Source organism: Cervus canadensis, chromosome 13 (assembly GCF_019320065.1).
Source record: "Cervus canadensis isolate Bull #8, Minnesota chromosome 13, ASM1932006v1, whole genome shotgun sequence".
NCBI classification, from domain to species: domain Eukaryota; kingdom Metazoa; phylum Chordata; class Mammalia; order Artiodactyla; family Cervidae; genus Cervus; species Cervus canadensis.
In genome coordinates this window covers 15440190-15456782 of record NC_057398.1, presented here as the reverse complement: position 1 = coordinate 15456782, position 16593 = coordinate 15440190, and the positions used below count along the sequence as shown (strand labels likewise).

The following is a 16593-nucleotide window of genomic DNA, read 5'->3' as shown; positions in this document are numbered from 1 at the left end:
ATTTGGAACCAGTCTGTTGTTCCATGTCCAGTTCTAGCTGTTGCTTCTTGACCTGCATATAGATTTCTCAGGAGGCAGGTCAGGTGGTCTGCTATTCTCATCTCTTGAAGAATTTCCCACAGTTTGTTGTGATCTACCCAGTCAAAGGCTTTGGCATAATCAATAAAGCAGATGTAGATGTTTTTCTGGCACTCTCTTGCTTTTTCGATGAACGAATGGATGTTGGCAATTTGATCTCTGGTTCCTCTGCCTTTTCTAAATCCAGTTTGAACATCTGGAAGTTCATGGTTCTCGTACTGTTGAAAACGTTCACGCTCACTTTTGCTTCCCATTCAAGTCTCAGCTTTAGCCATCCCTGACTCCTTAACTCTGGATTAAGAGTCTCCCGACGCTAGGGGTCTCACCTCGTGCTCCCTCCAAAAAGCATTCGCGCGTTCTTTTCACAAGGTCCCATGTCCTGGTCTCTCTCCTTCCTAAGATGGTGAGTCCTCTGAAAGCAGGGGCTCTGTATTGATCCTCCAGTTTGCCCAGCACTTAGCACAGTACTTGGAGCATAATGGCCGTCTGCATGATTGTATGAATGGATGAATGGGGCCGATGTGCTACGTCTGAGGAACCTGAGCCAGGATAGGGGCACTGGGCATAAACACTCATGAAAGAACCAGTGAGGACGTCATTCTTGACGGCTGGCAACTGTGTGGATGCACTTCTGATTACTAGTGGGTATGGGAATGGCTACCCACGCTGATATTCTTGCCTGGACGATGCCAGGGACAGAGGAGCCTGGAGGGCTACAGTCTACAAGGTAGCAAAGAGTCAGACATGTCTGAGCAGCTAACACTTGAACTTTTTTTTCATGAAGAACTAATGTACTCCTTGAGGTGCCGTAAGTCCTAAAAACATACAAGCAAGAATGTAGACAAATGTTCTGGAAATAAAAATGTATTCTTTTGAAAGTGGCATGATATTTGGAGTCAAAAGACCTGGCTCTAAGCATTTATGTTGTCTTTGCAGTCGTGACATTTCACTTTCTTAAGTCATAAAATGGAGATAGTAATACCTCTACTTTTGGGAGTCGTGAGGATTAAGGGAACTAATATATGTGGAATCATTTTGTAAACTGCAAAATGACAGAAAGTGTTAGTGATTACCAATGCAAAGATCTTTGTGTCTGTAAACAGATGACAGTCATGCTTTAGTGAATAAATTATACATAATTCTGACCTATGTCAGGGATGTAAATCTCAAACCACTAGAGCACAGAGGAACTTGGACAGCCTACACTGGGTAAAGTTATACATTTCCATTCATATGACTCGTGGAATGCTCTGGTGAGACAGTGAGCCAGAGGGGCGATGGGTGAGTGTGGGTGTGTGGTGTGAGGGGGCTGGGTGGCCTCCTTCCCTCTGTCTAGTCTGGGATGGCCTCACATTTGACTCCAGGCTTGAAGGTGTTAGTCGCTCAATTGTGTCCCGACTCTGCAACCCCATGGACTGTAGCCTGCCAGGCTCCTCTGTCCATGGGATTTCCCAGACAAGAATACTGGAGTGGGTTGCCATTTCCTTACCCAGGGAATCTTCCTGACCCAGGGATCGAACCCAGGTCTCCTGCATTGCAGATGGACTCTTCACTGTCTGAGTCAGGGAAGCCAGCTTGGGCTCACATTTTTGTTTTTGTTTTTTCAATCTGTCTAATCAAGTACATATACATTTATAGTCATCCTCCTGATACATTGCCCCTTTTAGCCTTACGAAATGTCTCCTTCTCTTGTGGTGCTCTGTGCCTTGAAGTCTACGTTTTAAACTTTATTTATTTATTTTTGGCTCATGCCAAAAATTATTCTGCTCAGATTTCTCTCCCCTCTCCTGCTCTGCTTCCTTCAAACCCTTCCCCTCCCACCTAGACATTCTGTTCATCCTTCAAGTCTCCGTCAGGAGGCTCACAGCATTCACCATCTCTAAAGTTGCTTTTTCCTCCCTGGAAAGAGACCTCACTCTTGTTCCGTCTCATTCCCTGGTCAGGGGTCGCACCAGCACCGAGTATTCTCAAGGTAGACTTGCAAGAGGTCCTTCCAGCCAGCCTGTGTCCCCACCCCCAGAGAGGGACCGGACTCTCCTCTGTTTGTGCTCGGATGGCTGGTCTAAGCAGGACAAACTGTAACACTAGCATTCTGATTTGGAGTTTGGAGTCTGTATGGTTTCCTGTTGTTTGCTCTTTAGTCGCTTCAGTCTTGTCCGACTCTTTTTGTGACCCTGTGGACTGTAGCCCACCAGGCTCTTCTGTCCATGAGATAGTGTCCGCAAGGATAGTGGAGCGGGTTGCCATTTCCTCCTCCATGGGGTCGTCCCTACCCAGAGATTGAGCCCGCATCTCCTGGTTGGCAGGCGGGTCCTTCACACTGAGCCGCCAGGGAAGCCCGGGAGCTCACGGGCACACCCCTTCCTCTCGCCTGCGGGCTTTGCCTCCCTGACTTGAGACCTGGGACCAGGAGGTGCAGTTAGCACCTGATGCATAGCATGTGCTCTGTTAAAGTCCTTAAGATAGTTATTTATTTACCTGACCCTTCCCAGAGAATTATCTGAGGGATTATGGGGTTATAGAAAATAAAACAAAAGCATCCTTCATGTTTCCAAGGGACATGTGTCCAGTTAGTATGTTATATTCAGCCATGTCCGACTCTTTGTGACCCTGTGGACTGTAGACCACCAGGTTCCTCCATCCATGGGACTTCCCAGGCAAGAGTACTGGAGTGGGTTGCCATTTCCTTTCCTAGGGGATCTTCCTGACTCAGGGATCTAACCCGTGTCTCTACTATGTTATACTATTAAGTCAATTAGCGCTACTTCTTTTTCAGGAAAAATGTGTAGTCCCTGCATATTTGGCACATTTGATGAACTAGGCCATGCCTAGGGTTCTATTTGATCTGTGACCCCTCTGAGTCCCGGGCCTGCCCCTGTTCTGCCTCTTCTGCCGGGACTGTTCGCTCTTCCTCCTTCATCCCCTTCTTCTCATACTTCTAAGTCCTTCTCAGCTTTCAGAGCTCACTGTGGGGGTCATTTTCTCTGGGAAGCAACCCCTGAAATCCTGTGGGCTCAGCCTGTGTGCTCCAACAACATCCCTTCTCTCTGCACTTAGCATCCTGTAATGTACATGGATTGTTCTGGTTCTCCCTCTAATCCATCAGCACCAGGAGGCAGTCACCAGGACTGTCTTGTTGAAAGTTATTTCTGCAGTGCCTAGCACAGTGCCTGTGATGTAGTGAACACGCAAATATTCATTGCACAGAAGCTCATAAATGGGTAAAAGAATCCCTTTTAGAGCCCAGAACAATTTCAGAATCAGAGTACATGAGAGTCAGTCTTAGAATATTATGATCTAGCCTTTGGCTAAGTGACTTTCTACTGATTTCTATTTAACAGGTATATTAATTAGAATGTAGGTCTGGCTACTTGTAACAGAGAGCCAAATTCACAACAATTTAAACACGAAAGACTTGTAATTCTCTCCCACAAAATAGTCCAGAGACAGGCTGTCCAGCACTGCGGAGATGGCAGCTCTGTTCTATGAGATGATAGAGTCGGGCTTCTTCTGTTTTGATCTGATCTCCACCACCCCAAGACGATGCACTTCACATGGTTCATGGTCACGACAAAATCCTGGGTGGTCCAGTTTAGTCCTGGAATCCTAGGAACCTGGAACTGATTCTAGGATCTCTTGGACCCTCTTTGGACAGCTAGAGTCTGATACTGATTTATAGGACTAATTATGTTGAGGCATTTCCCTCTGCTTGCCCATCCTTTGCAGGTGGCGAGGACCAAGGACTTAGTTTGAGTTGGGCATGCATGCCAGGAATGCCAGCTGGTCTCCATGCTAAGGTCATGAGCCTTCAGCCAAGGGTGGTGTGGTTTTCTGAGGTACAGGACACACTGACTTCACAGCAAGGCATCCTGACAAGCTACAGGAGAGGAATTCCTTCAAATAATGTTAAATATATCATCTATTTGGCTATAAGTAAATGTATGTTACTTATTTTGTTCTAACATTGCCATATAACTTACAGTTGTATTGTCATTTCTTTACAGTGCCTTTCTGTTGAATTTACGTGATTCTGGAGAGAAATCATGAGATTTTTATGATTAAGGTTCAAGATGAAGGCCAATCTACTCTTATCAATTCTCTCGTCCTATAATACATACACACTCACTCAGTTCAGACACACACATACAGACCTCACCCAACACCCCACCTCCCACTGCATGCATCCAAAACTCCCCTTTTCCACAACACACACACACACACACACACACACACACACACACGCACACACACACACCCATTATCTCTGGATGGAAAGGGAAGAAAAACCAGTATAGGCAGCTTTCTAGAGCGTCCGCTATTCTATCTAAAAGAAGTTGAATCAACCAAGGGTTATGGCTTCTCCCCTTCTCCTGCCCTGAACTGAACACATTTTCATTCTATAGACCTCGCTTCATGTCCTAGACAAAACAGGATTAAGTATGAGTTAGTAGCCGTTGATTCTGCCAGTTTAACAGGGAAATAACAAGAACTAAAGATCTGTCTAAAATTTGTTCCTGGCAAAGGCAATATTTGAGATACTTTCTGATTTTTAAAAAGACATCAAATTGATATATGGCTCACAAGTAACTCTCTAAAACAGTGAGATTTACTTTTCTTTGTATCTTTCTGTGTGAGTAGTTACCATACTTGCAGCATTTGGGCTAATTATGATGAAAGTTAGATTTCCATCATATATGTTTTTCTTTTCTTTCCACCTTCTCCAAAGTTCTCCTTTAAGGCAGAAACTTTCCATTCTTGGTTTCATCCAAAAGACAAATATTTCTGGGAAAACACCACATTTAAGCTATTCAGCAATTCTGGTGTTATATAACTGACCACACTAGGACTTTCAATTAACTTTGGTTACATTTTATTGAAGCGTGTTCACAGACTAGAATAACTAGTGATAATTAAATTAAAAAAAACACCTTTTCTTTGTCTTTAAACAGGGAAAATCCTTTTCAAATGTGTGCAGCATCTTGTGATGATGACAGAAAGTAAATCTTTAGTCATTCGAAGTATTCTAAGGTCCATTGACTGTATTCCAAGATTGATTTTAGTGTGTTTGAGAATTTTTAGTGGCAGTAAGCTTTCCTTTCAGCGTTAGCTTCCATAAAACCCAAGCTCTCCCGGTTCCCCTTCCCTCTCTCTCTTGTCTTCTGGTTATTTTTGTTTGGTCATCTTCAGTTGTAGATGCATTTTGAGGTTGTTTAGACTCCGCATCTCTTCACCTGAGGGAGAATTACATGCGTTAGTGATTTCAAACAACTTCCTATGCGTACTAACTTGCAACTCACTTTCTTCATTTCTAGTCTTTATCTTTTCTTCCCATCACTTCAATATCTCTATTTTCTTTCTCTCCAGAACTGAACTGATCATATTTTCACCCAAAACAAAATGCCCCTCCCATTTTCTCTTTGTTTTCATGTTTCCACCAGGATCCCAGTGTCCCACTCTTTAAAACTTGCAGGTCTTTTTTTGTCCCCTCTTCATTTCCTTGCAACATGCTGCCTGTCCTCAAGTTGCAACATTTATTTTTCCAGAATATCATTCAGACTCTTTATTTTAAAACTCTTGTCTCAGCCTAGGTTGATTATTTGGCAAGTATATGACTGTAATAGCTTCCTATCCGATGACCGTACCACTCCACCTTCTTACCTCTAAGCCATGCTTTGGACAAGTATTAGAATCATCTTGTTCACACTCTTACCATTTCAGTTTCCTCTTAAACCAAACCAGGAATCTCCACCAACCAACTTCTTTATTTAAACTTCATTTCTCTGGACTACATTAGCCACTTTTGTAAGCAATTATTATCCTCTGAAGCTTCCATTCTTTCTACTGGAAGACTTCCTTTTCTTCCTTCCAGTACATCTTGCTTTTTTTTTTCTTCAAAACTAGTGGTAACGAAGCCTTAATAAAAACTGTAATTATCTGCAAGTCCTTTAAGGGCACTCACCACCTGGCCCCTTTTCTCAGCTTCCTCTCTGAGACACATTGCTCAGTACCCTGCTCTCTAAATCTGTACCTGCTAATCTGTGGTTTTGTAAAGTCATTTTATTTTTTCCCTTTATGTTCTTTTTCTGCTTCTACAGTATAAGCAACCTTAAGGTAGAGATAATATCTAAGATTTATTTATATTCAGTTCAGTCACTCAGTAGTGTCTGACTCTGCGACTCCATGGACTGCAGCACGCCAGGCTTCCCTATCCACCACCAACTCCCGGAGTGTGCTCAAACTCATGTCCATTGAGTCAGTGATGCCATCCAACCATCTCATCCTCTGTCGTCCCCTTCTCCTGCCTTCAATCTTTCCCAGCATCAGGGTCTTTTCCAATGAGTCAGTTCTTCGCATCAGGTGGCCCAAGTATTGGAGTTTCAGCTTCAGCATCAGTCCTTCCAATGAATATTCAGGACTGATTTCCTTTAGGATGGACTGGTTTGATCTCCTTGCAGTTCAAGGGGCTCTCAAGAGTCTTCTCCAACACCACAGTTCAAAAGCATCAATTCTTTGGCTCTCAGCTTTCTTTATGGTTCAACTCTCACATCCATACATGACCACTGGATAAACCATAGCTTTGACTAGACAGACCTTTGTTGGCAAAGTAATGTCTCTGCTTTTTAATATGCTGTCTAGGTTGGTCATAGCTTTTCTTCCAAGGAGCAAGTATCTTTTAATTTCATGGCTACAGTCACCATCTGCAGTGATTTTGGAGCCCAAGAAAATTTATACTTATATTTATTTATATTAAATTTATATTTATTTATTCAGCAACAATTACTAAGCACTTGCTGAATTTATAGCATGAATTTATCTATGTATCTCTCTGTTGATAGGTCAGATATTTATTGAGCATCTACCATGTGTTAGGTACTGTGTGAGGTGCTGGAATACAATGATGAGAAAACTGACATTACCTCTGCCTGCACAGAGTTTGGGGGAAATGGATATTTATCAAATAATCACACAATTTGATGAAAAATTACAAATGTGATAGAACTGCAAAGGGAGAAGTTGCCACGAGAGCACATAATAGGGGGATTTAGCCCAAATGGGAGAGGAGAGGAAGGAGGAATGTCCCCCAAAGAGGGAATCACATAAGTAAAGGCTCTGTGATGGTGGGGAGCCAGATATGTTCAAGGCATTGAAAGATGACTGGGGGTGGAGGACTTCCCTGGTGGTCCAGTGGCTAATATTCCATGCTTTTAATGCAGGAAGCCTGTGTTTTTTTCCTGGTCAGGGAACTAGATACCACATGCCACAATGAAGATTGAGGATCCTGTGTGCTGCAACCAGGGCCTGGCACAGCCAAGCAAATAAATAAGAAAGACAGACTGAGGTCGCTGAGCCCAGAGAGTGTATAGAAAGTGAAGTGGAAGGGGCCAGCCTGGGCAAGACCTTATGGAATATGAAAAGGATTTAGGTTTTTATTCTTAGCAATGGGGAGCTACTAGAGGGATTTAAAACAGGTAGCTGGTAGAAATTTTCTGTATGACTCAGGGAACTCAAACTGGGGCTCTGTGACCACCAGGAGGAGTGGGATGGGCTGGGATGTGGGAGGGAGGTTCAAGAGGGAGGGGACATATGTTTACCTATGACTGATTCATGTTGCTATATGGTAGAAACCAGTACAGTATTGTAAAGTAATTATCCTTCAATTAAAAATAAATAGAGAAAAAAGAATAGGAGGTGATGGTTTGGTGATTTTAAAAGATTACTCTGATCCCTGCATGGAGGTAGTTTGAGGTAGGAAAGGACACAAAGTGCAGTATTTTTCTGTGCCATATGGAGACTTGATGTTGCTCACCAACTGACCATTCTGGTTCTTTGTATCATGAAGTTTTTGCTTCAAGCTGCAAAGTCTTGAGCGACTCAATCTATAGGTCTGATTTTTCATGTAGTCAGTGTCTTGTAGCTTTTGCAACTTGTTGGCTTGACACCATTATCACCATCAACAACCTTAACTGAGTATTAACTATGGTGCCAGATACGGTGCCAAAGACTCATTTAATTCTCACTCTGAGCCAATGAGGAAGGTGTTTATATCCCTGTTTTTTTTACAGACTTAGAGATGAGACCGTGCCTCAGAGAGAACTGGATTGATCAGGACTCAAATCTAGGTGTCTCCGACTACATGTTCTAGCAGCTTTATTTGGGTTTTTGGTACCACTTCAATATATTATGGAAAAAAGAGGTTCCTTTAGCCCTGAAACAAGATATGATTTGGCTCATTGCCCAGTAACTTCTTCCAGAGTCTTGGTCAAAACCCATCCTGGCCTCAGGTCATCCATTTCCCATTTTGTAGAATGTTTTGTTATGTATCACAGAGACCTGCCATTATGTCTGAGCTGATTGTTCTATGTTTTGATCTTTTCAACCATGTGAACACATTTCTGGATGTCTTTTACAGAAATCTGTAATTAGATGAGCTTATAATGCTTATTAGCCCAACTTACAAACAGTATTCCAGTAACCAACTTCCTCCTCAGGAAGGCATCATCAACAATTACGAATAACCACCCCCAGCTGGTAAACTATTAGTTGAAAAGCGTTTGTCATCATGGCCAGAGGAGTCTTCTGCCTTTGGCCTGCCATCTGTCAAGTGCTATTTATGCTTCTTCTGTCTCCATTTTCTACCCCCTAAGGCAGCCTCTTCTTTTGGTTGTAGTAGGTCCATCTAAAATTGACTTGTAATTTGCTTGCTTAAATTAAATAACTCCCTAATAACAGAGCATAGAAAAATTTTAACTCCTACCTCATAGTATGTCCGTGATAATTAGTAAAAATAACTTTGGGCCCTCAGAAAATAGTAACAACCCTCTACTGCTTTGAGTGTTTGGAGGACTGGTCATCTTTAACCAAGCATGACTGGTTCCTTACCTTTTGCAAAGCAAGGTTGAAAGTTCAAGCAAAGAGTTGGTGAATGGAGCAACCCCAGTTAGCAGAGCTAGAAACAACCATAGCAGGATGCCTGGCTGATGGTGAAAGGCTGAAGAAGGAAAGTTAATGAGCAACATAGCTTATAAGCCTGAAGACTAGGGGGAAGCATTTCATAGGGATGTTGAGAGGATTAAGTGGTTTACATTTGGACAAACCTTTGATATTGTTGGGGGAAGGAGTTAAGAAGAAGTAAAAGATTTATTTGTTTATGTACCTCACCAAAAGTTTTTTTTTTTAGGGACCTACAGATAGCTAAGCTTCCTAGGTGGCTCAGTGGTAAAGACTCCTACTGCCAATGCAGGAGATGTGGGTTTGATCCCTGGGTCAGGAAGATCCTCTGGAGAAGGAAATGGCAACCCACTCCAGTATTCTTGCCTGGAGAATCAATCCCATGGACAGAGGAGCCTGGCAGGCAACAGTCTATGAGGTCAAAATGAGTCGGACACGACTGAGCGACTGAGCATGCATGCGTGGAATGCTAAAGGTATATATAGATTGTGAATAAAATGGTGCAAAGTGGCTATTATCAATTCTGTTCAAAAGTGTGAAAAATTTTCAAGCTCATCTGTTTAGGTAAGGGCTTTAGGAAAGCAGAGGCAATATGCACTCAGCAGTCTTAATGTGTGGAAGGAGAATCCTGACCTCTCAATTATTTAGCTTTGTTCACATAGCTGTTGTTATTATTACTGTCGCTGTCTTAGGACTGTTTTCCTCTATACTTTCAACTGGGCGCAGGACATCACAGTCCAGCAGTGAGTTTGAGGACAAAGCCGTGGCCTTCCCCTTTCTATCTTATGCTGATACTGCCATATTTAAGACAAGTTTTTGCCCACTTATTTCCAAGTACAATGTCTATTATACTTGCATTGTTCTGACTCGTCTGTCACACAGTACAATCTATTACCTAAGCAGACATCTAAAGAACATGCAGATTGCAAACCAAATGCAGTAAATGAACACAGAATTACACTAAAGGGAGAGTGTGGGGGTAGGGAGAGAAGAAGATACATTTTTATTCAAGGCCGCCTGTGTTCCAAAAGCACTCTCTCAGGTGCTTTATTTAGCATAGTTTATTCTGTTAGCTACTTTATATAGGATAGTTTATTTAACACTCACGATAGGCATGAGAGGAAATATGAGGACAAGGCTATGAGAAGTGAGGGTCAACTGTAGGTTGAGATATAACAAGTGTCTCATCATTTACCCAGGCACATAAGTATTACTCCATGTCAACCTACATACATAACTATACTGCACAATTTTTATATTTTTCACTTTTTTCTTGCAGCCAGAGATGTAGAGTAAAATCTAGAAAAGCATGATGTCATAGAAGCCAATGACTAAATAAATGAACAAATGGAGTGTATAAACTGTATTTCCATTTCCTGATAGAGTCTCTTAAAGAATCTGCACACAAGCTGCTTATGTTTGCTCTTACCAGTTCTCTATTTATTGGCCCTGAGCAAGAAAAAAATTTTTTTCTTTCTCTCATTAGGGGTTCTTCCATACCTCTTCCCTTTTCCTGTTATATCCTAAGAATCTTCTATTGCTCCTGACTTCCAGTGATCACCAAATATGGTGACATAAAACTATTCCTAGCAACATCCTAATGCCTTAAGAATAGGTATTTTCTGATTTCCTTCCCCTCCCCTCAACTAACAAATTTCAAGTGTACAATACCTGTTAACTATAAACATAATACTGGTACAGTAGATCTCTAGCACTTTTTCATCACTGAAGAGCAACTCCTTATTTCCCCCTCCCCTAGCTCCTGGCAACCACCCTTCTACTGTCTGCTTCTACAACTTTGATTAATTGAGATACCGCATGTAAGTGGAATCATGCAGTATTTGTCCTTCTGGACTGGCTTATTTAACTTAGCATAATGGCGTCTAGGTTCATCTGTGTAGTTCAGTTCAGTTCAGTTGCTCAGTCGTGTCCGACTCTTTACAACCCCATGGACTGCAGCACACCAGGCTTCCCTGTCCATCACCAACTCCCAGAGCTTACTCAGACTCATGTCCATCGAGTCGGTGATGTCATCCAACCATCTCATCCTCTGTTTTCCCCTTCTCCTCCCACCTTCAACCTATCCCAGCATCAGGAATGAGTCAGCTCTTCACAGCAGGTGGCCAAAGTATTGGAGTTTCAGCTTCAGCATCAGTCCTTCCAGTGAGTATTCAGGACTGATTTCCTTTAGGATGGACTGGTTGGATCTCCTTGCAGTGCAAGGAGATCTGTGTAGTTGCATATGACAAGATGTCCTTCTTTTTCAAGGCTGAATAATATTCTGTTTATATATATCACATCTTCCTTATCCATTGATGCACCGACGTACATTTACATTGTTTCCATATTTTGGCTATTATACATGGTGCTGCAATGAATGTGGGAGCCCTCAGGTCTCTCTGAGATCTTGATTTAAATTCTTTTGGATAAATACCCAGTATGGAATTGCTGGGTCATATGGTAGTTTTATTCTTAATTTGTTGAAGAACCTCCACATTGTTTTCTGTGAGGACTGTACCAATTAACATTCTCACCAGTAGTGTCCAGGTGTTTCTTTTGCTCCACATCCTGGTCAACAGGTGTGGTTTTGTTTTGTTTTGTTTTAAGTAATGGCCATCCTAAGAGGTGTGAGGTGATACAATATCTTATTTGGTTTTGATTTGCATTTCCCTGATGATTAGTCATGGTGAGCTTCTTTTCACAGAACTGTTGACCATTTGTACATCTTTGGAGAAATGCGTTTTTTTTAAAGTCCTTTGCCCATTTAAAAATTCAGTTATTATTTTTGCCATTGAGTTATAGGAGTTCCTTATATATTATGGATATTAACTCTTTATCAGATGCTTTCTGCTAATATTTCCTCTCATACCATAGGTTGCATTTTCACTGTTTCCTTTGCTGTGTGGACGTGTTTTAGTTTGATGTAGTCTCACATGTCTATTTTTGATTTTGTTGCCTCTGGTTTTGGTGTCATAGCCATGAAATCATTGCAAACACCAATGTTATGAAGCTTTTCCCTTATGTAGTCTTCTATGAATTTTATAGTTTCAGGTCTTCTGCCTAAGTCTTTAATTAATTTTGAGTTGATTTTTGTGTGTGATGTTAGATGTGTTCAATTTCATTCTTTTACATGTGAATATCCAGTTTTCCCAGCACTATTTGTTGAAACTTATCAGAACTAACAAATGAATCGAGTAAAGTTGCAGGATATAAAATTAATACATGAAAATCAGTTGCGTTTCTATACATTAATGATGAACAGTCTGAAAATGAAATTAAGGAAACAGTCCCACTTAAAAAAGCATTGAAAAGAATAAAATGCCTAGGAATAAACTTAACCAAGGAGATGAAAGGTGAAAAGTACAAAACACTGCTATATCCTTTAAACAAAACTTGACTTGTTCTTTTAGGACTATATAAGGTCATAGGTAGATTAATCTAGTAAATAAATTCAAACTTAGTTATAAATGGTTTACTGAGTTATCCTCCCCAGATACTGATCAGGAGTATTTTAACCCAAAAGTATGTAATAAGGTAATACTGGCTGAGCTGCCTGCAGGTGGAATATTTTAAAATAAATATTTAAAAATTGTAAACTGCAACACTTGGGTATCCTGTCTAGCAGAAAACCAGCCTTTTTTTGAGGATTAACATTTGGACAAAATCATGTACATTATTGGGTATAAATACAAGTAGTTATTCTTGGGAAATCTCTTTGAAATTATTTAGTAAGAAGACATCATTTTAGATTTCTGCACATTGCACACATATAACTTTTCAGTGAGTCTGGGAAAATGCAGTTTGGGAGGAAGTGTGATAATAAGGGAATGGAGCGTTTTTGATCATGTCCTAGGTGAGTTGTATACATATTCCATTTAATTCTTTTTCAGACTCTATGAGGTAGATGTTCGTCCCATTTTGCTATTGTTCTGGTTTAGTCACTAAGTCCTGTCCAACTCTTTTGTGACCCCATGGACTGTACCACCAGGCTCCTCTGTCCATGAGATTTCCCAGGTAAGCATACTGGAGTGGGTTGCCACTTCCTCCTCTAGGGGATCTTCCTGACCCAGGGATCGAACCCATGTCTCCTGCATCAGCAGGCAGATTCTTTACCAGGGCCATCAGGGAAGCCCTTGTCCCATTTTACAGATGAGGAAATGAAAGCCCAGGGAAGTAGCACCCAAGTTCACTCTTAATGTAAAACCAGGATTTGAAGCTGCATCTGCTGGAAGCCTATTTTCTCCTTACTCATCAGGTAGCCTGCCAGGGAGTTGGTGGAGAGGAGGCTGATGAGATCTGAAACTTGACTGGAGCCTTGTGAGTTATAAGCTGTCCTGTCCAAGAAGGCTTCCTGGGAGGGGCAAGTTTGAAGAAATTTCTTAATATCCCTGAACTAGAAAACATTTAAGGAGTCATCTCCAAATTCACAGCCAAAAATCAGGTTAAAGTAGTTGTGAAATTAATCTGATGGGTTGTTTAACTGCCCCCAGGTGTATCTTGTGTTCTTCGAGATCACCGAATAGGGGTGGGCCTGGAGTGGCTTAAGAGGCAGATGGTAGGTCTTCCACAGCATTTTCCTCTGGACACTGGGGACACTATGCTGGTGGTCACTGAAAGGTCTAGTTTTCGTGGTTTGGTAAAAATAGAAATAATCAAAGTTCAATAAAAAGAGCATCCCTTCTGTCCAATAGATTCTGGTTGTTTGCAGGGAACTTTGCCGAGTGACTTCGAGAAGTTCGGAAGTGTCCAAAGATCTTGTTATTTTTCCTGGATGCACCCTCACTGACATTTATTTTGCTCTCCTGGGAAGAGCAGTATACTGGGATCTCTAGCTTTTCAGTTCATAATATATTTCTCATTAACCAAAGCCCAGCCTTATGCCTTAGCATGGCAGTTAGTGAGAGGCCTTTAAAAAAATTTAAAGGCGATTAAATTCATTTAGGGGAGAACAGTATACAAGACATGAGCTCTAAACTTTTTTGTGTGTGCAATTGGCATGGAATTCTGTCATGTGACAATGTTTGATTATATTATCATCTGGAATTTCGCTGTTGATTTACTTTCCGTTAGGACAAAACTCCCTCCGGCAGTGTCCTCTGAATGGCTCTCTCCCCGAGGTTATCATCCCACTGTGTCCCTACAGTACAGACAACTCAACCCATGGTGACGACTCACAGAGACTCAGGGAACCTCCCGGGCCGCCGGTGGCCCCATTTGCACGCTGTCAGTCTCAGCAAAACCGTCTCCTGCTTTGTCCCTTTGCCTCCCACAGCGCCAGTTACAGTTGATGAGCCTTAAACTATGGGGGGTAGAAAGACGTCCAGAGCCATTTCCTGTTGGTGGTGTGCTGATTCAGGACGAGCGCAACCCTGGGGTGTGGGTTTTGGAATACCCTCTGACCAATTTCTGGGTTTTTTTGTTTTTGGTCCTTATGAAAAACTTCCTGGCTTCTAGCACTGCCGTTCTCACTGGGGTCGCCCTGATTGAATCTAATTCCATAAGTAACAAGCAGATAACAGACGTTTATCCGACCCCCTCCTCCCATCCCTTTTTGCACCTCCTCCCCCTTTATTTCTTTGAGCGAAGGAAGGAGAGACACGCTTAGATCCCCATACCGCACCCGGACCTTTTGGGGGCACCTGGTGGCCAATCAGGAAAACCTGATCCACGGGAAAGGGTGGCTGGCTGCCGATCACCTTCAGAGCTGGAGAAATCACGGCGTGCTAACTTTATCCGCGGGATTTCAGAAAGGGAGAGTGTGCTCCCGAGCACAAACAGGAAAGCCTGACATCACGGAGCGGCGGGGTGGCGTGGGGAGGAGTCTGCGGCGCCCTCGCTCGCCGGCTCGCTGGCCGCGCTCCCTTTGTGGCCGAGTCGCGCGCACCGGCGGCGGCGGGCGCGTGTCTGTGCTCCGTGCGCGGCGGCCGCGCGGGGCCGGGGCTTGGAGGCGCCGCGGCGGAGCCGCGCGGGGATCGCGTTCGCCTGGGAGCGGGGCGCATCATGCCGCGTCCACACACCGGAGAGAAAACTGAGAATGAAATTGCTTTGGCAAGCTAAAATGGTAACGAGAACTCTCTGCCTTCTCCCGACGCTGCTCTGGTGGGGAATCTTCTCCCGCTTTCTCTGGGCGGGTTTTGGACTCCCTCGGAGTGAACGGAGCCATCCGATCCCAGACTTGGGAGCTCAGAGCTTTCTCTCTCGGCTTTCTCCGCCTTCCTCTCTGCGTGTCTTCTCCCTTTAAACTATACTTATTTTTCTCAGCAGTTGCTTTTGGTGTATCTGGGCTGATGTATGTCAGCAAAGGAAAACTTTTCAGGCAAGAGGTCTGTGAGTCTGGGTGAACCGCGGAGCGCCTCTGAGTCCCAGCGGCTCTTTAAACACAAACTTCAAGTTTAGAGAAACCCAGGGGGTCGCTGCACACAGCCGTTGTGTTGCTTTTTTCTGCACTTGCCAGGTTATTTGACGGAAATAAAAAATTTTTCCCCTCCCGCTAACTTTCTGGGTTCCCAAACAATAAGAGGAGAAAAAAGACTTGCGAAGTATTTCGTTCCAAAGGAGCGAGCACTCAGCATTTTAAACACTTGTTTGTGGCAGAGTTTAAAATGCAGTTTGCTCCAAGAACTGAGCCACTTATAAAGAGACAAACTTTTTCTGCCAGTGAATTCTTTTTCCTTTCATTTAAGGAGGAAAAGTGAGCCAGGACTAAACTTCAGTTTCTTTAAGAAAGAAAAAAAAAGACTTTAGAAAGCTATTTAAGATACGTGAAGGAGTCTAGGAAAAATAAAAGCCCTGGGCTCTTGATAGCATAGGAAAGGGCTGGGGGGCCAAGAAAATCTCAGCATTCCCTCTATCACAGTATGTCTTATGTTGCTCTGATTGTAATATTTATTTTGAACAGCCCATCTTATGCCCTGAGTGCTGGTGTAAGCAGCAAAACAGCTGGGATAGATTGTGGTTAGTGGAGAGGGGGAAAAAAAAACAAACAAATTTTTCTTTTTCTTTGTCCTGTCTCCTGGCAGAGCTCGATTCAGGACTGGGGTGAAGAGGTAGAGGAAGGAGCTGTTTACCATGTCACCCTCAAGAGAGTCCAGATTCAACAGGCTGCCAATAAAGGAGCGAGATGGCTCGGGGTGAGTAAAGCTGGGGAGACTGTGAGCCTTGGACTTGCAGGGCCTCTTGTTCTGTGAATATCATTATTATTTAGAAGAGGCAGGTTTTTTTTTTTTTTCTCCATTTCTTCTCTTTTGGCCTTAAAAAGGAAACTGCCAATGACCAAGTGTTTGCACTAGCCATACCGGTCTGTTTTTGTACTTATTCTTTTCCGAAGCGTCTCCCTTAGGTTTGTCAATAATTCAGAACGTCTTAGAGACATCTTGAGGTATTTGGCAAATGGAGTGAGGGCGGGGTGGCAGAAAGTAACGTAGAGTAACAGGACCAGAAGATAGCACCGCGTCACCCACTGGCATCCTTTTCTCTCCGTCTCCCCCGCTTTTGATCCTGACAGCCCTTCTCCCGCTCCTGTTCTTGTACCAAGTACCCAGAATGCTCAGGGGCGCTGAGACTCCA

The 16593-nt window shown here is 42.9% G+C and overlaps 1 protein-coding gene and 1 long non-coding RNA gene across 6 annotated transcripts in view; one reads left to right on the top strand and one right to left on the bottom strand.

Annotated features, from left to right (window-relative positions):
• RGL1 (ral guanine nucleotide dissociation stimulator like 1) overlaps nucleotides 1–16593 on the top strand; it is a 166990-nt gene that overhangs the window by 20916 nt on the left and 129481 nt on the right. For 3 of the 5 annotated variants that reach the window (XM_043484577.1, XM_043484581.1, XM_043484582.1), the window contains exon 2: nucleotides 16047–16157. In XM_043484577.1, the coding sequence (XP_043340512.1) occupies nucleotides 16047–16157 (111 nt within the window). Of the gene's footprint in view, nucleotides 1–14863; nucleotides 15089–16046; nucleotides 16158–16593 lie in introns of those variants that run through there. The other 2 variants (XM_043484578.1, XM_043484580.1) reach the window with 2 other exon arrangements.
• LOC122451674 lies at nucleotides 4932–14809 on the bottom strand. Its single transcript, XR_006272506.1, has 2 exons — nucleotides 14654–14809; nucleotides 4932–5309 (listed from the first exon to the last, which is right to left on the bottom strand). It is a non-coding gene; the product is annotated as an uncharacterized LOC122451674 (long non-coding RNA).